The sequence below is a fragment of the Leucopleurus acutus genome (assembly GCF_964270905.1).
Source record: "Leucopleurus acutus genome assembly, chromosome: 2".
Lineage (NCBI taxonomy): Eukaryota > Metazoa > Chordata > Mammalia > Artiodactyla > Delphinidae > Leucopleurus > Leucopleurus acutus.
In genome coordinates, this window is record NC_139143.1 from 44,384,399 (window position 1) to 44,410,490 (window position 26,092).

General features: G+C 49.3%; 1 protein-coding gene across 1 annotated transcript in view; it reads right to left on the bottom strand.

Annotated features, from left to right (window-relative positions):
- Nucleotides 1-26,092, bottom strand: part of PLXNA2 (plexin A2) — a gene marked incomplete at its 3' end in the record, with an annotated part of 215,866 nt that overhangs the window by 21,068 nt on the left and 168,706 nt on the right. The window contains exons 13-18 of the mRNA XM_082832378.1: nucleotides 17,113-17,264; nucleotides 10,885-11,002; nucleotides 8,926-9,062; nucleotides 7,846-8,013; nucleotides 7,606-7,699; nucleotides 3,663-3,902 (exon numbers count right to left, since the gene is read on the bottom strand). Of these exons, the coding sequence (XP_082688504.1) occupies nucleotides 3,663-3,902; nucleotides 7,606-7,699; nucleotides 7,846-8,013; nucleotides 8,926-9,062; nucleotides 10,885-11,002; nucleotides 17,113-17,264 (909 nt within the window). The remainder of the gene's footprint in view (nucleotides 1-3,662; nucleotides 3,903-7,605; nucleotides 7,700-7,845; nucleotides 8,014-8,925; nucleotides 9,063-10,884; nucleotides 11,003-17,112; nucleotides 17,265-26,092) is intronic.

Genomic DNA, 26,092 nt, shown 5'->3' on the forward strand with positions numbered 1-26,092 from the left:
AACACCCATCTTTCTCAAGCTCTTCCAAAAAATTGCAGAGGAAGGAACACTCCCAAACTCATTCTATGAGGCCACCATCACCCTGATACCAAAACAAGACAAAGATGCTACAAAAAAAGAAAATTACAGACCAATATCACTGATGAATATAGATGCAAAAATCCTCAACAAAATGCTAGCAAACAGAATCCAACAACACATTAAAAGGATCACACACCATGATCAAGTGGGATTTACTCCAGGGATGCAAGGATTCTTCAATATATGCAAATCAATCAATGTGATACACCATATTAACAAATTGAAGAATAAAAACCATATGATCATGTCAAAAGATGCAGAAAAAGCTTTTGAAAAAATTCAACACCGATTTATGACAAAAACTCTCCAGAAAGTGGGCATAGAGGGAACCTACTTCAACATAATAAAGCCCATATACTACAAACCCACAGCAAACATCATTCTCAATGGTGAAAAACTGAAAGCATTTCCTCTAAGATCAGGAACAAGACACGGATGTCCACTCTCACCACTATTATTCAACATAGTTTTGGAAGTCCTAGCCACGGCAATCAGAGAAGAAAAAGAAATAAAAGGAATACAAATTGGAAAAGAAGAAGTAAAACTGTCACCGTTTGCAGATGACATGATACTATACATAGGGAATCCTAAAGATGCCATCAGAAAACTACTAGACCTAGTCAATGAATTTGGTAATGCTGCAGGATACAAAATTAATGCACAGAACTCTCTTGCATTCCTATACACTAATGATGAAAAATCTGAAAGAGAAATTAAGGAAAGTCTTCCATTTACTACTGCAACAAAAAGAATAAAATAGCTAGGAATAAACCTACCTAGGGAGACAAAAGACCTGTTTGCAGAAAACTATAAGACATTAATGAAAGAAATTAAAGATGATATCAATAGATGGAGAGATATACCATGTTCTTGGATTGGAAGAATCAATATTGTGAAAATGACTATACTACCCAAAGCAATCTACAGATTCAATGCAATCCCTATCAAATTACCAATGGCATTTTTTACAGAAGTAGAACAAAATGTCTTAAAATTTGTATGGAGACACAAAAGACACCAAATAGCCAAAGCAGTCTTGAGAGAAAAAAACGGAGCTGGAGGAATCGGACTCCCTGACTTCAGACAAAGCTACAGTAATCAAGACAATACGGTACTGGCACAAAAACAGAAATATAGATCAATGGAACAGGATAGAAAGCCCAGAGATAAACCCACACACCTATGGTCAACTAATCTATGACAAAGGAGGCAAGGATATACAATGGAGAAAAGACAGTCTCTTCAATAAGTGGTGCTGGGAAAAGTGGACAGCTATATGTAAAAAATGATATTAGAACACTCCCTAACACCATACACAAAAATAAACTCAAAATGGATTACACACCTAAATGTAAGACCGGGTACTATAAAACTCTTAGAGGAAAACATAGGAAGAACACTCTTTGATATAAATCACAGCAACATATTTTTTGATCCACCTCCTAGAGTAATGGAAATAAAAACAAAAATAAACAAATGGGACCTAATGAAACTTAGAAGCTTTTGCACAGATAAGTAAACCATAAACAAGACAAAAAGACAACCCTCAGAATGGAGAAAATATTTGCAAATGAATCATCGGACAAAGGATTAATCTCCAAAATATATAAATAGGTCATGCAGCTCAATATTAAAAAAATAAACAACCCAATCCAAAAATGGGCAGAAGACCTAAATAGACATTTCTCCAAAGAAGACATACAGATGGCCAAGAAGCACATTGAAAGATGCTCAACATCACTAATTATTAGAGAAATGCAAATCAAAACTACAATGAGGTATCACTTCACACCAGTTAGAATGGGCATCATCAGAAAATCTACAAACAACAAATGCTGGAGAGGGTGTGGAGAAAAGGGAACCCTCCTACACTGTTGGTGGGAGTGTAAATTGATACAGGCACTTGGAGAACAGTATGGAGGTTCCTTAGAGAACTAAAAATAGAATTAGCATATGACCCAGCAATCCCACTAGTGGCCATATACCCAGAGAAGACCATAGTTTAAAAAGATACATGCACCCCAATGTTCAATGCAGCACTATTTACAACAGCCGGGTCATGGAAGCAACCTAAATGTGAATCAACAGATGAATGGATAAAGAAGATGTGGCACATATATACAATGGAATATTACTCAGCCATCAAAAGGAACGAAATTGGGTCATTTGTAGGGACGTGGATGGATCTAGAGACTGTCATACAGAGTGAAGTAAGTCAGAAAGAGGAAAACAAATATCGTATATTAACGCATATATGTGTAACCTAGAAAGTGGTATAGATGAACCAGTTTGCCGAGCAGAAATTGAGACACAGAAGTAGAGAAAAAACAGATGGACACCAAGGGGGGAAAGCAGTGGGGTGGTGGTGGTGGTGGTGTGCTGAATTGGGAGATTGGGATTGATATTTATTCATTGATGTGTATAAAATGGATGACTAATAAGAAAAAAAATTTGATAGTGGAATGGACTTGGAATCTTTCATCACCTTACACGGTTCCTTGAACTTTGTGGGTGTCTGAAATAATATTCAATAATTCTTTGCCAGCTGTTGATCTTAGTGAACTAAATAAGGCTTTTGTCTTAGCTTTCTTAATAAGTTATAACACAGAGAAAAGTGCATAAGTTTAACTATAAACTTATGACTTATGTGAGTTATCTGAACTCGCATTAGTATTACCACTACTCAGATCAAGAAACAGAAATTTCCCAGGATCTCGGAAGCCTTCCTTATACCATTTCCTCATCATGACCCCTGCTTTCTGCCCCCAAAGTAACCATTATCTTCACCATAAATTTGTTTTGCCCAGTTTTGAATTTTTTAAGAAGAAACCATACAATGTATATCATTTTATGTCTGCCTTGTTTTGCTGAATACTGCTCATGAGTTTTATTTCTGTTGTTGCTTGTAGCAATGCTCACTTATTTTTATTGTCTTCTATATTTTATTATATAAATGCAAAATATATTCTAATGTTGATGAACAAAATAAATAAATAAAAATAAAAAGAGATTAAAGAGGCGGGGTAAGGGGAGCAATGCAAAAACCAATGAGTGACTCCATGGTAAGTTTTTGGAGAGGACTTCTAACAGCCACAATTTAGACAGAAAAAGAGAAAACAAAGGGAAGAGAGAATGAAAGGGAGGAAGAGAGTGGTAAAGAGAAAGGAAGGGGGGACCAAACAGTAAACAAGTGAAAGTTTGGGGGAGGATGCAGGGGATAGAAGTAAAAGTGGTAGAGTAACACACACCTGGAAGGATGGTACCAGGGGACCGTGACCTCTTCACATCTGAGGGCAGTTACTGCGGCCACGGATGGGGTCAATAAAGGACATCGTTGCTTCCAGTGCACTGCAGGACTTTTAGGTCCCAAAGCTCACAAGGACACACAGAAATACTCTACGGTGTTCCTTGAGAATCCCAAGTGCAAGATATGTCACTCAATGGGTCGATATGTATAACCAAGCTCCCTTCACAGGGAGAGGACAGCCATGTGAGCCCGTGTGCATCGAAGGGAGGCCAGGCCAGGAGAGGGGTGCTCTGGCCACCCCTGCGCGTGGCAGGCAGCCATCCCACCCTCCTACCTTCAGAATGATGGGGGATCCCGGCTTTTGATCCAAGACCCCAGTGGGGCTGAGCAGTTCAAAGGTCGGGTTGGGGTAGTAGATGAACTTGGTGTCGTTGTAAATCAGCAAGGACTGGACATTGTTAAAGACGAATCCAAACTCGTCCGGCCGTTCCACGGTGTCCAGGCCAGGCCGGTAGTCCGTGGTCAGGGAGGGTGCCAGGCAGGTCAGGGTGGTGGTGTTCACAACCTTGCACACCTAAAGGGCCCAAGAGCACGGCGTTCAAACACCCAGCAGGTGATGGTGGGGGTCACACTGCCGCCCTCCCACCCTTTGCTTGTTTTGGCCGGTCTCCAGTGGGCTACTTGCTTGAGGAAAAGGGCTATGAAATTGTTTGTTTTTTTTTTCTTTTTTGGTAGGGAGGGGCATGTTTTAACTTCATTTATTCATTCACCAACACTGAGTGAGCACCTACTTTGTGCCAGGAACGGTGCCAGTAGTTGGGCCATCCGTGAAACAGTCTCAGTCTATCAGGGAGACAAATGATTTGACAAGCATTACAGTGCAGTCCTGGCAGAGGGCCTGGAGCACAGGAGGGGCACCAGCACTGTTAAATGCATGGATGGAGGTGAGAAACGTCCGGGTTGGGGAAGTACCAGGCACTCTGCGGGTGTCCGTGTGTGTGCACGAGCCTGTGTTTGTGCGCGAGCATGCATGGCCTGAGGCAGGGTGGGGGTGGCTCATGGGAGCTTTCCTTTGGAAGAGATGAATGAAATTTAACCTGAAGAATGTGTAGGACTTACCCAGACAGGGGGGATGGTAAGGGATCAAGTCCCTGGCAGAGAGAACAGCAGCAAAAGTCTGGGGATGAGGGAGCATGGATGTTTGCGGAAAAAGTAGGACAGAAGCAGTCTCCCGCACGCGTGCGCGCGCGCGCGTGCGTGTGTGTGTGAGTTGGAAGGAAGGAAGTTGTGTGAGATGAGCACATAGTAGGTGTTCAGTTAATGTTTATTGAAAACACTGATGGATGAAAAGGATCCTTCACCTCCTTAAATGTTTTAGTCAGGATCTCTCTCTTCTCCAACTGAGTGCCCCCTAACTCTCCATGGGGGGTATAACCTTGGTATTGACACTGAGTTCATAATGTCCTTTCTTCCTTGGTGGACCCTCATCTCCCAAATAACATCCTAGCTGAGCTGGCCCCGCGTGGCATGTGTTGTGCCATTCTCTCCTCTGGTGGTTTAGTTTGAGGGCTTCCCAAGGCAGCAGCCAGATTGAAGAAAGCGCTCTAGGACCCACGTGTGATCTGGGAAGAAAACCTGGACCCCTCCCCACCTCCTCCTGTCTCGCGCTGCGTGGCTCAGTTTTGGCTCTGGGAGTCACAGTGTCCCAGCAACAGCCAAGGGCATCTGTGAGAACCCTGCTCAAGTACACACTGTCCTGGCAGGTCCACACATGTTGCGTGTCTGGCCAACACACACATACCCAGGCTTCATGTTCGTAAAACAAGACCATGTGTGAAATTGCAAAAAAAGCTGATGCTTGCATAGAAATTATGTCAGAGCTCCAAGTCTTAACCCTCCCTTTCCAGAGGGAGTTGAAGAGTTTAAACCAACAGCTCGCTGAGGGCTTCGTGCCGTGTCGGAGGTTAGTACGTATCCCTGCCCTTTTCAGCTCACCCTTCAGCAGCCCCTTGTGAACCTAATGTCCCTTTCCCGTTCCAGCTGGGGACACCCTGGCATGAGGAAAATGGTGGTGCGGTCAAACAGAGTTGAGCTGGGAGTCCCCTCCCTGGGTTCCACAGGGCAGACCTCCCAGCCCAAGCACCGCTTCCCTGCCCCGCCCCTCATCTTCCTCCCTGCTCACTCCAGTGTCCCTGGATGGGACTCCTCTGTGAATGAGCAAATCACCCCCAGACAAACGGCCTCCGTTTGCTCTCTGCCCAGCGCTGCATCGGCACTTTGCCAAACATTCCTTTGGGTTTTGCGGCCTTCGCTTTGGCCCTTCTCACGGGGCTGCTTCCAAACCCAAAGGCAGGGGGTAGCCCCCGGGGACTGAGGATGACGCGGAGCCCAGGTAGGGCCTCAGGGGCAACATGGCTCTTTCTCACCACTCCTGAAAGAGAGGGCATCGGGCGGAGTTTACGGGCTTCCCATGCTGGGGCCCGGCTTGGTGGAAACCTGCACACCCAGGCCTTTCCTCCAGGCTGCCTGCCAGCCTGCAGACTCCAAGCAGGTCCCTGTTGGAGTTCAGGGCCCCGAATGCTCGAGAGGCAGGAGCTGTCTCTTAACTCCTTGAAGCACTGAGGTCCTGGTGGGTGGGCTGGGAGAACTGCTGGGGAGATTCCTGCCTGGGGCTGCCAACGTGTCCTGGCGGGCGCACAGGACGCCCAGGACCCAGGCCTTCTCAGAAGGCTGCCAGGTGTGGGGAGGCCTGCCAAGCCCAGTCTTCTCTTCAAATAGCTTCCCGGGGACCAATGCTGCAGCCTTTGGAGGTTAATCTTCTCAGTCATGCACTCATCCTCCAAAATCCCCTCTGTACTAGATTAATCACGTCTTTTATTTTCTGTGTTCTGAGGCTTTAACCTCTGGGGCCTTGCTGGTCCTGGAGGGGCTGCCCCTCCCCAGGCTGGCCAACTCCTAGAGACAGCAAACAGATGGAGGTGGCCTGGGGACACTGAGCCTCGGTCTGGAAGTGGGGCGGGGGCACCCCTCTTTCACTCATGGATCAGGCTCTATGTTGGGATTTGGAGTTGCGTGCTCTTCTAGCCCAAAGAGCTGTGAGCACAGTGGGTCACTGGAGGTGTGATACAGGTGTCTCCACGTCTCTGGCATGATGAAATGTCAAGCCCGCCATCATCTCACGTGGTCTAGTGAGAAGAGTCAGATGTTTGGGATCTAGCTTGGTGCTGCCACCAGCCACCTTCATGACTGGGGGCAAGTCATTACTGCTTTCTGGCCTTAGTTTTCTAAGCTATACAGTGAGAAGTTTGGACTAGATCATCCCTGAGACCTTTCCAGATCTAGCCTTCTGGCAGCCTGTCACTTTCTGTATTTCTCTGTTTCCTAGGGAAGCCTCAAGCATGCTGGGAATGTGTCAGGGATAAGAGGGTAGATCCAACGCCATCTCGCCCATCTCCGTCTCCATCTCAGCCTCGTCAATGGCCAGAAGGTCAAAGCAGTAATTCATATGAAAAATAATGGCCGTAATAGCATCTCCTGGACTATAATTATGAATACAATAACATTTCAGAAAATATTGCCTGAAAAGAGTAAGATGGAGCCAGTAGAACGAACTAAAAAATTTATCACAACATAGCAGACATTCTGCTCTTACGATAGAGAACTTTTTTAACATCACAAAAATCCACAGTGGAAAAAAATTAAATTACATGGGTCTGCACAGAGGAATAAAGTGAAATGTTCAGCTTGATCATCTTAGCAACCAGAATGGAAATATCTGCATGCAGTGACTAACGTTTATCAGGTGCCAGCCTCGTTGCAGGTTACAAATCTGCGAGGCAAGTCTTATCATCAGCGTTTCTAGCCAGGGAAGGGAGGATCAGAGACGTTAAACGACTTGATCACGGTTGTAGAGCTAATAGATGGTGGTGTTTTGTTTCCAATTCACAGATGTCTGAATCTGGATCCAGAATTTCTTCCCCCTCTCACCCTACCTCTTATCGGACCTCAAAGTGAACATGGCAGAAAACAGGAGCCCTTTTGCACCATATCTTAAGCTCAGAAGCCAGTATGTTTATACACTCATGACATCACCTTCTGACAAGAAATGATTATACTGTAATTATAAAAATCATTGTGAGGCCCAGGTGTTTGGGGCCATGATTCTGGACGCTTCTCTGGCGGTCGAATGTCCCAGTGCCTAACACAGACCTTATCACACTGCAAAACACAGACACAGCCGTGTTTCCTGCAGATCAAGGGGACCCGTGGTTACTCACATTGACAGATTCTTTGCCATTAAACTTGACTCGGATCCTTGGCTCCTGAATGACATCCAGGTTGAAGCCTGTGACGGTCAAGGGTGTGTGGCCACTGGGAACAAGCAGAGTCTGGGTTAGGTGAAAAACCCTCTCAAACTGCTACCACTTATCCCCCTAGGATCCCCACAGGAGCTGCACTTTGGCAGAAGGGATCAGGTTGCACGGCAGCTGGGTGTATCCCCGTCCGCTCTGCCTCACCTGGCGATACTCCACTCGGGCTCGATGCGTTGCACCCGGGGGTCATCTATGTACTCGAACTGCAGGTTGTTGTCTACGCGGGCTCGGTCGACACTCACAGAGACAGGGACGGGCCCCAGCCCATTGGATGACGGGGGCGAGACACACACGATCTCATTCATTGATCGCCTACAGGGAGACCGCAGGAGGGTTGTGAGCAAAGGCATGGGCAAGAGGTGCAGCCTCTGGCCTGAGAAGGGGTTTTCCCCGGTTGGGGGGTATGGCTCAGGAATGCTCTTCTGTCCTTTTATACTCTAGACTGGGGAACATCCCTCAGCAGTGTGTATCAGTGCTTCTTTTTACCTGAGATCCCACTCCAGATGGACTAGGGAGGGAGCCAACTGGAGAAGGGGATTAGAGAAGGTGGGGCAGGGGCAGGGCTCCTTGGGTTTTGGGGGAACTCCTCTTTTCTGGATTTTTCTAGACCATGACTATTTAGCCAGTGCTTAGTGTCTGGTCAGTCAGTTAATAACTTGAGCACCTGCTATGCCGAGAAGCAAATATACAGTCCTTGCCCTCAGGCAGTTTATGGTCCAGGGAGGAGATTTACTGGGCAAGTTGGGTTCTCATCCAGGGATCCTTTCAGAATTCTCTCTAGATTCTCTACATCCCCAGGGCTTCATCAGAATATCTGACAAATAGACAAATAGTAGGTGTTCAATTTTTAGCGCATAAGAGATGCCCTGAGGATGAGTCTGTGCTTGCAGAGGACACAGGCCATGCAATCTCCATGTTTCTCAAGTCACCATGGTGGGGACATAATGAACGCTTGATCCTGGTGGTAACTGAGAGCTCCCTCATCAGCAGCTCTTATGGTCCTCCCTTCTAAATATCTGTAGAAGTATTTAGCCCCTATGATACTTGCGATACAAATTGACTAGTGGTATATATTTCTTACAGTGACTGGAATCATGTTTGGGCCCAGGACATGACACATAACATGGGGATGATGGGGCAGGCACATATGTGAACATGCACAGGGACATGTGTGCACAGGCCTCACGTGTACAGTCTCCTAGGGTTCCTTTGAGTCCATCTCACCCATAGAACTCGCAGGTCTGGTTGCCCAGGTAAACAGCCACGCTGCTCCCAGCCCCGAGGTAATGGCCCGTGATGGTCACCATGGTGCCTCCGGACTCTGGCCCTCGGATGGGGCTGAGTGACAACACGGAAGGGTTCTTTGGGAGGAAGCAGAGAAATGATCACAGCTCAGGTTTTACCCAAAGGGAGAAACCCAGGCTAGACTTAAAGACAGAAGGAGGGACTGTGTCCACGCTCAGAGTGAACCCTTTCTAAGCCCAAACACTCTTTGCCTACCCTGGAGCTCAGACCCTTTCTAAGAAGAGGCTCCAGGCATATCCAGGGAAGGCAGAAGGGCTGTGTTTTGCAATTAATTAACTCTCCTGGGAGTCTTATGCTCATAACACTGTTGGGAAGGCAGAGATGACACTGACTAATCTATCAATTAGTTTGCAAATTGAGAACAATTTGAAAATGCTTCTCTATCTGGAGCGCATACTGATTTTTTTGGCACAAAATCGATAGGACTGAATAAAGGATCCCTGCCTGGATTGGGCCACCAAGAGGATCCATTAATGGCCCACGCTTGTGTCCTTCCGTCCCTCCCTAAGCAAGAGAAGGGCACAACAGGTGCAGAGACCTGTCAGTAAATGTTAGATGCGTCTTCCCTGACCTTCACCAGGAGGATGGCCCATCGTTGGCTGGGATTTTCTAGTAAGCTCACTAAATCGTAAAATTAAGCCTAAAGCCTAAAAGAAATGTCATCTGGCCTAAAATGCATCAGAAAGAAATTGCTCCTGCCTAGCCGGCAGCAGAGTGGAGTGGAAAGTGCATTTAACTGAGCACCTACACAGGCATGAACTCTAGTCCGCATTAGCCACTCACTAGTGATGGGCCCTGAAGCAAGTTTCTGGATCACTCTGGGCTTTTGTTCCCTCCTCTGTCAAGACAGGAGAGTGGGCTACATGATCTGTAAAGCCCTCCCAGCTCTGACGCTCTACAGCTCTCTCCATCCAGTCTTTCTGGGTTTGCTTCTCACACGAGACCCTGTCTGTCCTGCACAGGAGATGGGGTAGGTGGGCTGCAGATATAGGCCATGGTACCCTCCCATCTGAGAGAAGACTGGTACAAGGAAAGGTGGAGATGCTGAGATAGGAAGGCAGAGACTGGAAAACCTAAAACAAGCAGTAAAGTGCTTTAGAGAGAAGAGAATTTTGTGGTCAAATAAATTTTCAATACTCTGAGCAAGGCTGGTTTGACCCCCTCCGCTGGTGTTAACACTTTTCAGTGAAGAACTTGATGTGGCAATGTTGCCTAGGTGTCAGAAAAGGGACTTTGGAGCCCCAGAAGCAGGTTGTTCAGCACGAGAAAATAAAGCCTTTGTGAGTCCACCATCTGTTGCTTGGGCGGGAAGAAGTGTTTCCAGGGCTGAGTGTGTGCATATGTGTGTGTAACCACACCAACACACAGAGCAGCTCACTCGTACGTCCCACTCCCATGGTCCTGCACACAGACACGCATTCCTGCAGGATTCCAAATGGCTCCTCTAAACTCCCACTTACAATATCCTTGGCAGAAAACAAAGCGTGTGGATAAATATAGACCTTTATAATTAGGTCCCTCAGATGATCTGTCCTCATTAGGCTGGAATTAGACAGAGATATCACATCGGTGGGACAAAGGGCAGCCCCTCCCCATCCTGTGTCTAGGATCCACTTTCTAAGAAAGGCCTGATTTTGCTTATTTAGAACTCTGACCTGTGGCTCTCTGGGACGCCAAAGTCTCCAAAGTGTTGTTGGTCATGCACTTGACCCACCCAGGAAAGACAGGCTTTCCCTTTTCTGGTCTCCTACTCCATCTGCAAGAAGGCTGGAGGTGCCGGCTCGGGAGAGGGGTGGGTGGGACTTTCCTGGGAGAAGCCTGGAGCAGAAATATGCCCTTGCTAGAAGCCTGTAGCTCAGCACTAGACCCAATACTCACCACAAACGTGTACTGTTGATGGGATTTGGTCATGAACTCTGGCTTACACTCGCCAATGCACAGGCGCACGGGCCCAGAGGTGGTCCCCACAAGGGCATGGCCCATCTCGCAAACGATCCTGAGGAGAGAGCAAACCTTTCTGTGAGAGACCTGGGGAGAGCTGCATCCCTGCCCCAGCTTGCCCACCCCGTCATAGTCACAGTGAAAGACTCATCACAGTCTTACAATAGTGCTGGACCAAGACTCAGCTTGCTCAACCATGTGGCTGTGTGACCTTGGGTAAAGTACTTTCCCGCTCTGGGCTTTAGTCTCTCATTGGTACAGTGAGAGGTTGGATGAGCTCAACTCTAAAGCCCTCGAAACGCTATGCTGCCTATTTCTATGAGCAAGCCTGTAGTCCCCGGTGCCTAGTGCAGGGCTTGGCATTGGGTATCAACCCAATATTTGTGGAATAAACCTAATGTTCAACAGAGAGATCTAGGGGCAGTAATTTAGTGCTCTTTTTTGTGTGACAAGCCAACACTGCAACACTCCGGAGAAGAGGGAGTGAGGACTGATTTGCCAAGCTGATTCAATTGTGGTTTGTTTCCTGCAGTGAGGGAACAGATAATCTGGTGAGATAGTGAGTTCCCCAAACCAGAGCTCCCAGCTGAATGGGAGGAGTGGCATCCAGTGGCAGCAGGCGAGGGGGTGGGAGGTGGATGAGTTCATTAGGACAGCAATCGACACTGGACTCCCACTTAATCAAGGGCTGAGCTCACAGAGCTGGTGGGCAAGGCGGTGAACCAGCCCTGGTTGGAAGTCATGTCTCACATCAACAGGAGAACTGGAGAACGGTGGCGGCGGGGTGGGGGCTGGGGGGGCGGGGGGAGGGAGGGGGGAGGCACTCTCTCTCGTGATGTGCAGCTTGATACCCCCAGTGAGGGCTTCCCTGCTACCTGAGATAAGTTACAACAAGCACATTTACAGACTCTAGAAAGTGTGGGCAGCTGGAGGATATGGGAGGGACTGAAGAAATCAGATTCTTGGGGGGATCTCTTGCCTGGAATTTTAAGGCATGGGATGGGTGGGAAAGGGCCCTACCAGGCTCAGCAAAAGGGAACCCAGGGGACAGATGGAAGGCTTTTCTTTCCTTCCCAATGCCATTTAAGAGTTCAGTCTGAGCAGTCTGGTGCCCTTGGTAGGTTGGTTTAGTGGGGAGTCAGAAAAACAGACCCCTCTCCACTAATCCCCAGCATTATGCAGGCACGGTGGGGAAGATCCATGTTTAACAGAGGACGCTTATCTCAACAACTTCTCTAGGAAGGAAGGTAACTAAACAGAGATTTCATTTTGATGTAATAAAACTTGCATTAAACAAATACATGGCGTGCTCACACACACGGCATGCCACCGATCTCCAGCTCCTTCCTAACAGTTAATCCCAAATAAGTACTTTCACTCCCGGTGAATATTTACTTTACATACAATGACTGTCTTATTACGTTTAGCATATTAGGTTCGACAAGAAAGTACTGAGTGCATGTCAAAGGACGTTCTCCTTTCTCTTCCTCTGTGAATAAATTAATTACGAACCCACAGTAAAGATGATAGTGATGATCAATTAGTATTTTACATGTAAGCGTCTCCTTAAACCTCATTAGCGGAGCGTTTGAGAAGCTTAATTTAAGGTACTACGTGGGGTTATTTCCATGCTGCTACCTGCTTGGAGTAACAACTCTCCCATCCTGCTTCCTGGGCCCCAGCACCTGTTCCCATTTGGGGTCCCTGTCATGCTGTCACATTGCTCCGGGCTCTCAAGGAGCATCAGAGGATTATTGACTCTCTACTGGGGGGATGGGCTGTGAAGAAGAGGAGGCAGCAGATAAGTCTCTTTCTCTCTCTTCTAATCAGTGCTTTCTTGTCCCTCACTCACCCCCCTTGGCCACTGTGCTGGAGCCACCCTCGAGAAGAAAAGCAGAAGCAAATCATGGCAGGCTTGAAGTCACGGAAAGAGGAAACATAAGAACACGTGAAGGTCATAGGCATATTTGCTCCTCCTGGGGCCTGTCTAGGAGAAGAGAAGGCTAGAATGGCCTGTTCAGCTGTCTGGGGCGTCTTGGCACACTGTCTTTTCTAGAACATTTTCTTGTTCAGGGTTTGTGGCCCAAAAGATGAGCTTTGCACGTCAAGCACATGGGAGAAGAGAGTGGATGGGAGATGGCACTGCCCAAGTGTCCAAGGCTGAATGCCTGCAGTTGGCTCTCAGTGTCCCGCTTGGAAGGGTATGATGCAGGGGCCGAGGAGCTAGGCTGCAGGGGGAGCCTAGAGCTGGACCATGGGTTCCCTTCCTTGGCTCCTTTCCCTGCTGGTGGAATGCGGTTCTACTTCATCCAGTGAGTGGGAGAGGAGAAGCAGTCAGCGGTGGACTGTAGAATGGTCTGGGTTGCTAAGTCTAAGAGCTGGGTGAGAGTCCTGAGGACTCAGACCATGTAGTGGAAGAACTCTAATGACCTCTAACTCTTCTTCTTTTTTATTCCTGGGACCCAGTGCTCGCAGCGAAGGATGGAGAGGCCTCCTTGAGTGTATTTGTTATTGGCATTTGTTCTCTGAGCTCAAGGAGATAGAGGGTTAAAGGAAGAAGCAAGGGCAGCTATAGGGAGTGGAGAGGGTTATATTGAGGAATGAGGGTCAGGCCAAAGCAGATTCTGTACCTCAACAATAAACAAGAGCTACAATTTGTCGAGCTGTGTGTGGCAGGCACTGGCCCAGATAGGATCTCGTGTCATCCTCAGGCATCCTACAGGGTGGGTCTTCTCCATTTTTATAGACAAGGAAGCCAAGGCTCAGAGGTGCTAAGTGACTCATCTGTGGCTGGGAAGTGGCAGAGCCACGATTCAAATCCAGGTCAGCCTGGCTGCAAAGCTCATGCCTTTGACCATTTCACTCTACTGCCCCTAGAATCAGTGGAATCTTCTGTGTCTCTTGTGGAAGGGACAGGATGGACACGGTGGCTGTGCTGGGGTGGAGGTGACGTGGCTGTGGGGGGGCTGGGGTGGGAGGAGGGGGAGGTGGGGTAGACCTGGCTGGGTTCCTAAGGCTCTGAGGAACCTGCGCTCCCTCCCTCCCTGGCTGGAGATGACCACAGGCAGCGGTGTGGCCACCACTTCCTCCTTTAGGCTTTACAGGTCATCAAAGTTCCTGTGGTTTGACTTCTGGGGGCCTCCTGCCTCTTCTCGGTGTCCCTGGTAGCTTTAGGCTCCCTGTGTATTATCAGGAGACAACAGCTGGGGATGCCTAAAGTTTCTCCTTGTAAAATGAGAAGTTAGACTAAATAACTCTCTACTAGTTATTTAGCTTCAACATTGGGAGGCTTGACTCCTCCTAATGGACAAGAACCTCTGGATTCACATTAGTCCCACTGATAAGCTTTCTAATGGTGGGAGTTGCAGATTCCACATTGCTTCTGACATCCTAGGGCCACAGAAGTGATTGTAGAGGTCCATTTCTACATACCCATTTCCAGATGAGACATTTGAGGATCAGGGAGCTCATCAATAGCTGAGCTCCTGGCACCCAGCCCGGTGCCCTCGCCTCACACCGCACCACCTCCCATAGATTGGCAAAGATGGTGCCTTTCTCCCTGTGAGTGTGCATCCTTGGGGTGGGGAGCACAAGCATGTAACATCCGTCAGGACATGGCTGACTTCGTAGGTGCAGCAGATGAGAGGGAGGGGGTCTGAGGACCCAAGCTGAGTCCATCTCATACAGAGCCCCTGTCCCAGGCAGGGCTGAGCTGCAGCCTCAACCTGCATCTAATCACCCAGGAAACGTCCTGTGATGGAATCATCCGGCCCTCCATAGACCTGTGGGGCACTGATCGCAAGAGACTAAGCGGGGCCCTTTAACCAACATTAACCTAATTGCTGAGTGATAGATGGCACGGCACAAGCATACAGTGAGTCATCACTGTGCCCGCTAATCCTGCCCGTGCCCGGGACTCTGCACTGGGTCCATTTAGCCAAATTCATCTCTCACAGATATCTATAATGATTGTGCCTGTTGCTCACTGCCCAGGATGGAGGCTTTAATGATGTTAACAAGCTCTCAATAATGAGCCTGACACGGCTGGAAACCAGGGCTGCGTGCAGGCAAGGTGAGGAATGTGCCTGCTGCCTCCTGCCTGCCCCGCGCCTGAGGAGATGATGGGGCTGGTTTTCTAGGGTGATCACTGGCCCTGGTAGGGACCCCTGGCAACCATTCACCTCCCCAGGCTCCTTTTGTATCCTCACTTCCGGTTTTTCTTGGAACTTTCTTCCCTAGGGCCCTGGGTGAGTGTGATGCATTTGATTTCAAAGATATTGAATAGAACAATATTTCCTTACGTTCCTACGGCACGTTACGGTCCTCACGTTTTCATCTCACTGAATTCTCTCCCAAAACCCATGCAGTAGGAATCATGATTTCCATCAGGCCAATGAAGATTAGAGAGACCAAACAGTTTGCTAAGGTCTCAGGGCTGGCAGGTAGAGGAGGCAGGATTTAGAAGACCCTTGGATCCCAATTCTCATGCGATTTCCATGTCCAGCTGCCCAAGAATTTATACTGCTCTATTCAAAGCCTTACCCTTCAGTCCCCTGTGAACCCTTTCCTTTGGAGTCCTGTGGCATCTCACCAAGTTGGAGACTTGACCTGTGTCCAGTGGCCCAAGGCAGCTCCTTGAGGCCAAGGTGGGTCTGGGGTCAGTGTGACTGAGAGTCTAGCTGGGTGTGGCAGGGTGCTGGGCTCTGTAAAGCCATCTGATCTTGACGAGCCCAACAGCTCTCCCCTTCTCTTCTGGCTCAGAAGCGTTACTTATATCATTTCCCCCTTTCCTCTTCCTCATGTCTTTCCTGTAGACCCAGCCAGTCTTCCCTCCATGATTCACTCCTTGAAGGGACAAGGCTGTCAGTGAAGGGTCAGTTCTGCAGGATCTGAATGTCTGCAGGGTCAGGCAGCTCCTTCTTCTCCCCTGCTGGATGTGCCCAAAGTCGGAGAACTCACCCCTCTGACTCTGACCCTGCCCTGGCCACACTGGAATCATGGCTCCTGACCCAGAAGGCCACAGGCTGACGGATAATGGAATTTGCAGGCCACTCTTACCCAGAAGTCCTGCCCCATGGCTGTTAGGGAACGGAAAGAGGCCTGAACCAACAGTTAGGAGACTTGAGTTCCAACTCTGCCATGGCCACTTATGCACTGAGTGAGTGGGGGAAGTCATTTCACTTCCCAAGTCTTTTACTCTCTTCTACTTTGTAAAACCGTGATAGCAATGACTACCTCTCAGAGTCCTTACCAATTAAAAGCAAGAGAATGGATAAGAAAGAGTAAGTGCTGATGAAAGATGAAGTGTCATTTTTACAGTTGCCAGTGCCACTTTTCTGGTTGTTACTAAAGGCTGGCTCTGGGGAGGCTGCGAGGGGTGGAGCTAAAGGAGAGGAGCCCTGTTCACGGGCACGCTCCCAGTACCCCCTGCAGAGCTGTGTGCCCAGTGGAACCAGGGTGACTTGACCCAACTTTACATGATAAATCATGCAGAAGGATCTGGCTACTCTCCTCCCTTTCTCCATAGGAGGGGAAGCATCACTCCTTCTACACTCCCACCCCCAGCACCCCCCTAGCTTCATGCCCACCTCCTGCCCACCAACTTCACAGCAGCCGCCACTGCCAGATGAACACCCCAAACTGGAACATATGTCACTTCTGGAGCCCCGTTCGCCTGTCCACCGCTACATGCCTATTTTCTAATTTCCAGCTGACACTTCCCTTAGTGAAATAAATGAATTTGCTCTGGCGGAGGCCCTGCTCAGATTAAGCTGCTGTCAGAGCCCCTTGAGCCAAACAAATTGTTGCCTGCAGCCCACCGAGCGGGATGCATTCCAATGGGGGCTATGGGGGGAGGGGCGGGGGGAAGCAAGGAGGAGCAGAATGGACTGGCTGGGAAAGTGGCTCAGTTAGCCAGTGGGCAGGAGAAGACCAACTGCACGAGAGCATTGCACCGGGAGCCCTGATGCCAGAGGAGCCAGGGAATTGGGAATCAAAATGAATAGGATATTCTAAGAGTGGAGGTGGGCTAGGAGAGGGCCCTGGGAAGGCTTCAGGGAGTGGGGTCCATGGGAGGAGGTACATAGGAGATGGAGGGAGAGGGGAGAGTCCCCCCCACAAGCTCCGGGGTGGGGAAGAGGGTGGGCCAGAGCGGACTGGACTCACTGCTCAGCGATGATATAATCCCCCGGCAGGGGCGTGCAGGGCACCCCAGCCACCTGCACGTGGTGGGCGATCTCGGAGAAGTCCAGGCCCAGGTTCACGCCATGGATAGTCACTCGGGTCCCTCCTTCAGGGGGTCCGGACACCGTCAAAATCTGCGGGAGGGAAATGGGATGAGCAAAGCTGGTCGGTCACAGGAGTAGGAGCAGTGGCACCCATTTCCCTCCCCATGGGAAGGCTTTGGGACACCTGGAATCTGGGGGAACTGGGTGTGTTTTCTCCACTTTTCAACTTATCTAGGATCCCGACATTGTCATGATGTAGCTATTTCATCGGTTCTTAGGACATCCATCCAATGATTCATTCATTCATCCACTTATGAAAAAGAAATTATCAGAGAGTACTGGCTCAAGGCAGTACTTTTTTTTTTTTTTTTTTTTTTTTGCGGTACGCGGGCCTCTCACTGTTGTGGCCCCTCCTGTTGCGGAGCACAGGCTCCATACGCGCAGGCTCAGCGGCCATGGCTCACGGGCGCAGCCGCTCCGCAGCATGTGGGATCTTCCCAGACCGGGGCACGAACCCGTGTCCCCTGCATCGGCAGGCAGACTCTCAACCATTGCACCACCAGGGAAGCCCTCAAGGCGGTACTTTAATTCACTAGCCTGATTGTGATCAAGTCACAGAATCTCTCTGAACCTCATTTCTTCTTAGTTGGTAGGAAGGATAATCATCTCTAACCAACCTCTCCTTGGAAGCTCCCGAAGGGCTTTGTCATTGTGACCAGCTATGATTTGCCACTCCTGGGTGCTAGCCTCTGTAGAGTTTACAATGATGAATAGAACAGGAAATCTGCCCTCGAGGAACTTAGTGGTCAAGGAGGAGGAGATAAGGGAGCCATAAATAATGCTGATGCAGGGTACACAGTGATAAGGTGAAGGAAGAGCTGTGGGAGCTCAGAGGAGTTCCAGATTAGGGACTGCTGTGGGGGATGACCAAAGATGGAAAGTATATTTGACATTGTTCTGCAAAAAAAAAATCCTGTGACACGTGCTAGTACCAAAGAGAAATAGCTTTCTGAGTTTCCAAATGTTGCTGGCTTCCCAGCAGCAAGGATCGTTTATTTATTCATTTCTTAATTCAGCCACCAAATGCCGACTGCCTGATTTTGTTTTGACCCAACAGGAAAAGGAACTGCAGAATCAGGCAGCTCTAAGGTATACATTTCTGTCTGGGAATGGATCAGGCTCCAGGAAAAATGCAGCTCTTCAGGATCCAACAGATCCCAGGGAATAAGCTCCTACTTCGAGGTCCATAGTTATGCAAAGCAGGAGGAAATTAGACATGAACCCAACTGAAGGCAGGAGCATGGAATTTCAGAACTGGAAGGAGATACGGGGTGTCTTATTCTAAGATCATCATACCACATGTATACAAGGTTTTAAAAAAGTCCAGGACTCTTTTCACTACACCATTAGAAGGGCAAGAAGGGAGGGAGAGAGGCAAGGAGGGCTGCTCAAGGCCAAGAGTCTACCAGAATCTTCCAGATACGGCCTCTGGGCAGAGATTGGAGGTGGGTACAGGCAAAAATGCTATCGAAGGCTCTGGAGACTCTTCCCCGCTCCTGTCTCCAGCAAAGGGGCACTGCTCTCTTCCAGTAATGTAAGCACCATGAATGCGGCGGCCAACTTGGCCACGAATGCCCAGGTGATAGCAGACACAGAAGAGATGATGGAGGGGATGAGGCCCCGGGACAGGCCTCCTCCCTCACTGCCCACTGACTCCTGGGCTCTTGTGCATTGGCTGCACAGCCAGGTCAGACTCCCACTCAGACCTCCTGATCTCCCACCCTCTTCTGCAGACCTTACATGGTGCAGCCTCCTTCTCTCCTTCAGGCCCAGGCTGGGAACTATCTTATCCGGGGGCCCATTTCACCCAAGTCACCTTGTCTGGCTCTGACTCCCTTCTCTGGGAAGAAAATACCCCACCTTATGAATAAAAATAAACAAGATTCATGAGATGAATCAAGGGAGGGGACGGCGGTTCTCAGAGGCATCTTTGTGCACTGGGCCTTGGCGGGTCGGGGGAGGCAGGACAATTTGGAGAGAAAGGAGCTGGCATGAGGAACCGGTAGCCCCATAGCTTTTCTGTCCCTGAGGGTTCTAAAAACAACTGACACTAGATCTTGGCTGTTACACTCTCCCCTGGTGCCACTTCCTCAGGTCCCCAGGCCTCCTGGGCTCTGGGAGATGGATATTCGTAATGAGGAACAGGAAAGGGGTGGCCTCCATGCCCCTGCAGGAGAGATTCAGGAGGAAGGAAGTAGCTTTGAGCAAATCTAAGCACCTGGTTCTCCTCTGATCACTTGGAATGAACATCACTGGTCCCGCTCCCCTCCTCCAGCCACCTGGATGCCAGGAACCCACTTACTGAAAACCCTGACAGAACTGTGGTGATCAGCTTGCTCTCTTTCTTCCACTTTTATTTTATTTATTTTTATTTTTATTTTTTGCGGTACGCGGGCCTCTCACTGTTGTGGCCTCTCCCGTTGCGGAGCACAGGCTCCGGACGCGCAGGCTCAGCGGCCATGGCTCACGGGCCCAGCCGCTCCGCGGCATGTGGGATCTTCCCGGACCGGGGCACGAACCCGTGTCCCCTGCATCGGCAGGCGGACTCTCAACCACTGCGCCACCAGGGAAGCCCCTCCACTTTTATTTTTAAAAATACATTCTCTTGCTCACTGCGGTTAATTACAAGCTTTAAGAAAAACTGAAATGAGATCTTTCTGGAAAGTCTAAGAATATTTCCGTCTTGCAGGTAGCATGCGGGGATTGTACTGGGGATATTCAGTGGAGTTGGCAGGCCCACGGGGCAGCCTCCTCCTGCTGGGAAGTCTCTGTACTGTCCCCTTCTGACATTCGAGGGTCTGTGGCAGAGACACAGTCGTGGCACTTGGGGGGCTTCAGGGTTCATTTGTTAGCACAGAGCTGCCCAGAAACATAAACCAGCTTATACTGTTTAGAGAAGGAAGACTTACAAAAATATTAATATATGCAAGCATTATAATCTTGGTATGAAGACACATGTCAAGGAGATGGGTCCAGCTAACAGCTGGGAGAATTAGCATCCTCATGGGTCACTGGAAAGTGCCTGGGTAATACTGGGTCCACGTGGATCTTCCCCATACAGCACACACACTGTGCTGTGCCACGAGCACCTGGGGAGGTGGTGAAGGAGTTTGGGGCTCAGCAGCCCCCATGCCCTGGGGCTTACATGGGATGTAGTTTCCTCTTTCTTGCTTAAGACAAAACTGATATATAAAAGTCTGGATTTCCAAAACATAGATGAGGTGGTGAGCACTTGATTTGCAAGAGGATTCCCAAGGTCTCCATTACTGATGCCTTCTAAACCTATATCGCTGGCTCAGACCTCTCTCTTGAGCTCCATAGCCATATATCTAATTGTTATTGGACATCTCAACTTCCACACGTATGTCCCTCAGGCACCTCAAATTTCACCATGTCTAGAAACGAACTCTTAATTTTCCCTCCTTCCACCCCCAACCTGATTATCCTCCCAGATCCTTTCTCAAGGTTAATGGAACCACCGTGCACCCAGCCAGGAATCTTGCAAGCATCTTTGACTGCTTCCTTTCCCTCTCCTACCATGTATAATAAATATAGGGACCATTGGTTCTTACTCCCAGGTGTCTTTTTTTTTTTTTTAAGATTTAATTAATTAATTTTTTTTTGGTTGCATTGGGTCTTTGTTGCTGTGTGTGGGCTTTCTCTAGTTGTGGTGAACAGGGGCTACTCTTCGTTGCGGTGCTCAGTCTTTTCATTGTGGTGGCTTCTCTTGTTGTGGAGCATGGGCTCTAGGTGCGTGGGCTTCAGTAGTTGTGGCATGTGGGCTCAGTAGTTGTGGCACGTGGGCTCAGTAGTTGTGGCATGCGGGCTCAGTAGTTGTGGCTCGTGGGCTCTAGAGCGCAGGCTCAGTAGGTGAAGCGCATGGGCTTAGTTGCTCCACAGCATATGGGATTGAACCCGTGTCCCCGGCATTGGCAGGCGGATTCTTATCCACTGTGCCACGAGGGAAGTCTCCCAGGTGTCTTTTGAATCTGTGCCCCACTCTGGTTCCAGCGTAGGTGATAAGCAGGGCTGCATCACCTCTCACCCACACTAACTGCAAGGGCCTTTGTCTGCCTCCATGAGATCTGACTTCTTCACATGGCCAGGTGGGCTTCATCAACACATACCTGCTCTGATTACTAGTCACTTGCTCTAAAGGCCTTCAATGGCTCTGACCACTGTCCCTAATTCCTGGCCTGGTCCTCCACATCCTGATGTTTGTTACTTCTTCAGCCACATCTTTCATCTTATACTATATCCACCATGTGCTACCCAGATCCCAGCAGTTTCTATATACACAACACACTTTAAAGATCTGAGCCTTTGCCTGTGTCATTTGTTCTCCCCCAGCTTAAAAATCAGAGAGAGTCAAGGTGGAGGTCTGGGCTCAGCGTGCAAAAGGAACAGAGGGAGGAGTCCTGTGTGACACGCCCCGGGCCACCTGAGGGCTTCCAGGTGACTGTGAGGATGAGCATCAGGGTCTACCAAAGCCCTGCCTGTGTGGTGGTAAAAGCCAAGGCACACTGCTTTCCTCATTTCTCCCCAAGAATTGAGGAGAGGCTCTAGAAGGGAGGCTTGAAGGAAAAGAATTTATCCTCCGTAGAGGGAGTGAACAGGATTCTTCAGATACCACTTCATACCAGGCAGTGCTCTACCCTGGAGACAGCCTCCAAGGCTCTCTCTTCAAAGCAGTGTTAGATTGCAGGGCACCCAGCATGGCACCCAGAAAACTTGGTTTTCTTGGGGGCCAAGTCTGTCCTCTCCACGTGGGTCTATAAGGAGGCAAGTCGGTGGAGTCCCATACTACTGCTTGCAGAACTCCCAGGAAGGCCTTTCAGCTCTGGAAGGAGTTGGGGGGCCATAGGGGAGGGGAGAGCTAACCTCCCGCAGAGATGGGGGTGAAAGGGCAGGCTGCAGTTACAGACATTCCCCCACAGACAGAGGGGGAACCAAGATACAGCCAGGATGACAGCCAGATCCTCACGTCTCTGCTTCTAGTTTTAGATGGTCCTCGGGCTGCTGGCTGCTCTGTGGTGTGGAAGGGAGACCTTCTGATGCTTGGGCGGTGTCTGCAGCAGGAAGAGAGTAAGCTCTCAAGTGAGACAGACTTGAATTTGAATTCCAGCTCTGATACTTATGAGCTAGGTGACCTTCAGTCTCAGTGTCCTTATCAGAAAACAGATAACAATGCTTGCCTCACAGAGATGTTGTGAAGGTGAAAGAAGACATTTGGAAAGTCCCTAATATGATAGTGGTTTCGAAGTAGGAAGTAGGTCTTGATAATTGGCAGTTTCCTTCCTTGTGTTCCCCCTGCACCTGTTCCTTCCTAGATCACAAAAACATGCGATGGTGGTGTTGGAGGGAGCTTAGAGGTGATGGAGATCTTCCTATTTATCTGGAAGGAGGATACCTGGTCCAGGGAACTCATAACATAGATGTGTATGGTGGGGTGACCCAGGGCAGAGAGAGTCGCTCGTGGGTTGACTGGAGAAAACCTGAGCTTGGACGGGGAGTGGCCGTGATGCCCAGGGCAGGGTCTCAGCGTTGGTGGCTTCTGGGCTCCGCACAGAAGCATATTCTGAACCAGACATCACCCTTTCACCCAGAATAAATTTGGGAGGACACTGGCTGTGTCTAAAATCATCTTCATTCCTCCCTCCCTCCCTCCCTTCTTGCCACTTCTTTGCCCCCAGCTATTAGCCATTCTGGGATAAGGCACAGCATTTCCCAGTGAACTCAATGGATTCTTTCAGGAAAGTAATTCTGAATGAGACGGCCATGCAAACAAATGGTTTGACAGTTTGGGGTGTGTGTGAGTGTGTAGTAGGGGTGTGGAGAGAGGGGGAAGGGAGCTGAAAACCTGTGAAATCAGCTGGGAAGATCTTTCGATATGGCCGAATTTCAGCCCCATGTTTTTCAGCACATACTGTGGACCTGAAATCTATTTACATTCTCCTCTGTGGACCTCAGAAGGGAAAGCCAGAAGTAGGGGATGAGGGAGAGAAGAGCCCAGAAGCAGCTGCTGAGTTGGGGTGCAGGGGGTGTCTGAGGGTCTCCCCTAGGCTCTGTGCTGACTCTCTCTGTGTGCTCCCCCTTGCCCCCTCCCAGACCTCCGGTTCCCCTCTCTTATGTACTATGCAGGCTCCCAGGGGGAGCTGGCGGTCCCCATGGCTATAGTGGGTAACGCCCATGTGCATTTGACCTGTGGTTCCCTCTGCATGACGCTGACAAATGCTTACCCTTCCTGCAAGGGAATATTTAGTAGCCCCTTTGCCTACACCCCAAGACAGCAACAGCCACCGGACTGTAATTGCGTCTCTTCTCAAGAAGGCACTAACTATATGGGGATAGGGACCTTGCTTTCTCTTAGTAACCTGATACACAGCACACTGCCTGGGACACAGCAGCTGTCAAGAAATATCTCCAGTTCTCTATTCCTGGGAAAAGCTGGTCTCAAGAGGATTCTAGTACAAACTGTGTTCTTGAATGACCACTGTAAGAACGGAGATGCCTACGTGTCGCTTGAGAGTGATGCAGTATTTTCACATCAGAAGCATTAAGAAGTTCTTCCTGCAATCTCTCTTATTTTAATTTAAGCCAGTTTCTGCTGTGATTCCTCATCGAATGGAGGACTCAACAGCTGCCTCCTCATCAAACCTCTTTCAGATACTGAAGACAGCAATTAAGTCGCCTCTGGTCTGCGCTTCTGCAATTCTGTTAGCCTTTTGTTGGAAGCTCTTGTTTTCCAGGTCCTTTGATCATTTCAGATGCTTTTCTTTGGACCCTTGGATATCCATGCATCCTCTGAGAGTGTAGGGACCCCAAGCAGGCTTGTGGCTTGAGCAAAGGTCTGCGGATTTGCAGCAAACGAGGTCTGAGCCAACCATCTCACTTAGCGCATCCCACACGCCATCAACCAGGCTGGCCCTGGGCAAATCCCAGAGGGAGGGTAAGCCCTTATCTTTCCCAAGTGCTTTTTTTCACTACCTGGAGTTCCTTCCTCCATTTTAGTCACCTTACACTCTACTACTGTCTCTTCTCTAATGAACCCTTTATTTGCATTTAATGGGACATTAAGTTGTTATTACCTTAAGAGTATTGGCTTTCTAACCGGTTGTAGAATTAAAAGTTTGTCTATTCGCAGGATTCAGAAGGGAAATGTGGGAAACATTAGCACAGAGGGCTCAGTCCAGCAGCCCCTAAGCCCTGTCCCAGAAGCAGTCACAGACCACGCCCGGGTAGAGGTGGCTGGTGCCAGTCCAGGCCATGTCCCTGATCTGGTCACCTTAAGCTCAGGTGAATAGGCCAGTAGGATGTGGGATGAGGCTGGCACATGCTGACGGGAGGGGACTAACCAGGAGACTCCTATCTCCTGCTGGGTCCTCTCAAAGATGCCTGGAGCCCCTGATTTGGGGAGCCGCTTCCCCATCTCCTCAGACCTCACCTGTCAGCGGCACAGCCCAACTGAGCCTGACGCACGCCTGAGCATCCCAGCCAAACCTGTATTCCTGCCAGACTGTGTCATGTTTGTTTTCCACCGTGGGTGCCTTGACCTGGAAAACAGCCGCCGTGATGCTGCACTCGCCCTGATTCTTGCAGCCGCTAATTGAACAGTTCGGAGGGAACTGTGCCACAAAGCCGTCCAAGGGCGAGAGCAGATGCAGCGATTAATTACAGCTGGGGAGCTCCGAAGGGCTGCACCAGGGAGCAGAGTGGGAGATGCTGGAGGCCCAGGGGCTTGGCAGCCTGGGGAGTTGAACTCAGGCAGAGCCTTGGAGAGATGGAGTTGGGGCCTCCTACAGGGTAGATGTTTAAGGGGTCAAAGGAGAACCCCTTCATGGTGGGAGCCTCACGAAGCCCGGGTCCCATCCTAGAGACCCTGTCTTCCTCTGCTTATATCTCCTGCCTGATAGATGTGATGGCAGAGAAGACAGAAACGGGCATTGGCTCCAGGTTACTGAAGATTCTGATAGTGATGCCTACCATTTTCTTTTCATTTATTAAGTACTTATCATGAGCCAGGTATTGTGCCAAGGGCCTTATATATTTTATCTCATTTAGGGCTCACAACAAACAAAATGAGAATAGTAGTATTCTCATTTTACAGATGGGGAATAGTGTCCCTGAGAGGTGAAGTAACTTGCTCAACGTCACACTGTGAGTGGTCTATCTAACCTGTGCCTCAAGCCTCCATACCACAATGCCAGAGTTACTATCCTGCCGGGGACAGCCCCGAGACCATCAGCCATGAGAACTCATGTTCCAGCCTGCCTGTGGGCCCCTCTGCGCAGGTCCTGCAGCCCCGCTCCCGTGGCTAAGGTCGGGCTTGCTGCTTTCCAAGGAGCCCTGGAGTTGGCTTTGCTGGGACCACCATCTCTCCGAACTTCTCAGCTTCCACCCTCCCTCCTCTCTGGCCCTGCCCCTGTGAATGCCCACACTCCCCTTGGCCTTGCCGCTGGGTCATCTCTCCCTGTGCATTCCAGTCTCCCCAAATGATGCTTGGGGTGGGGATTACGGCTTGCTTCCCATCTCTGCAGCAAGGCTTGATGAAGAGCCTGGTGCCTGTGCCATTTCCTCCTCCAGCCCAGTGGATTGAGAGTTCTATTTGTCTAAGTGAGCCCAGGAAAGAGATGAAGGATGCTATATGGGTCAAACATGGGAGTTCTAGAGTCAAGTAGCTGAAGGTTAACTCCTAGTGCTAAAACTCACTAGCAGTGTGATATTAAGAAAGGTATCACACTTCATAGTGCCTTGGTTTCCTCGTCTGTAAAGTGGGACTAATGATAATAGCTTCCACCTCATAAAAGTTGTTGTAAAGTCTAAATGAGATAATATACATGAGGCGCTAAGTTAGCAGT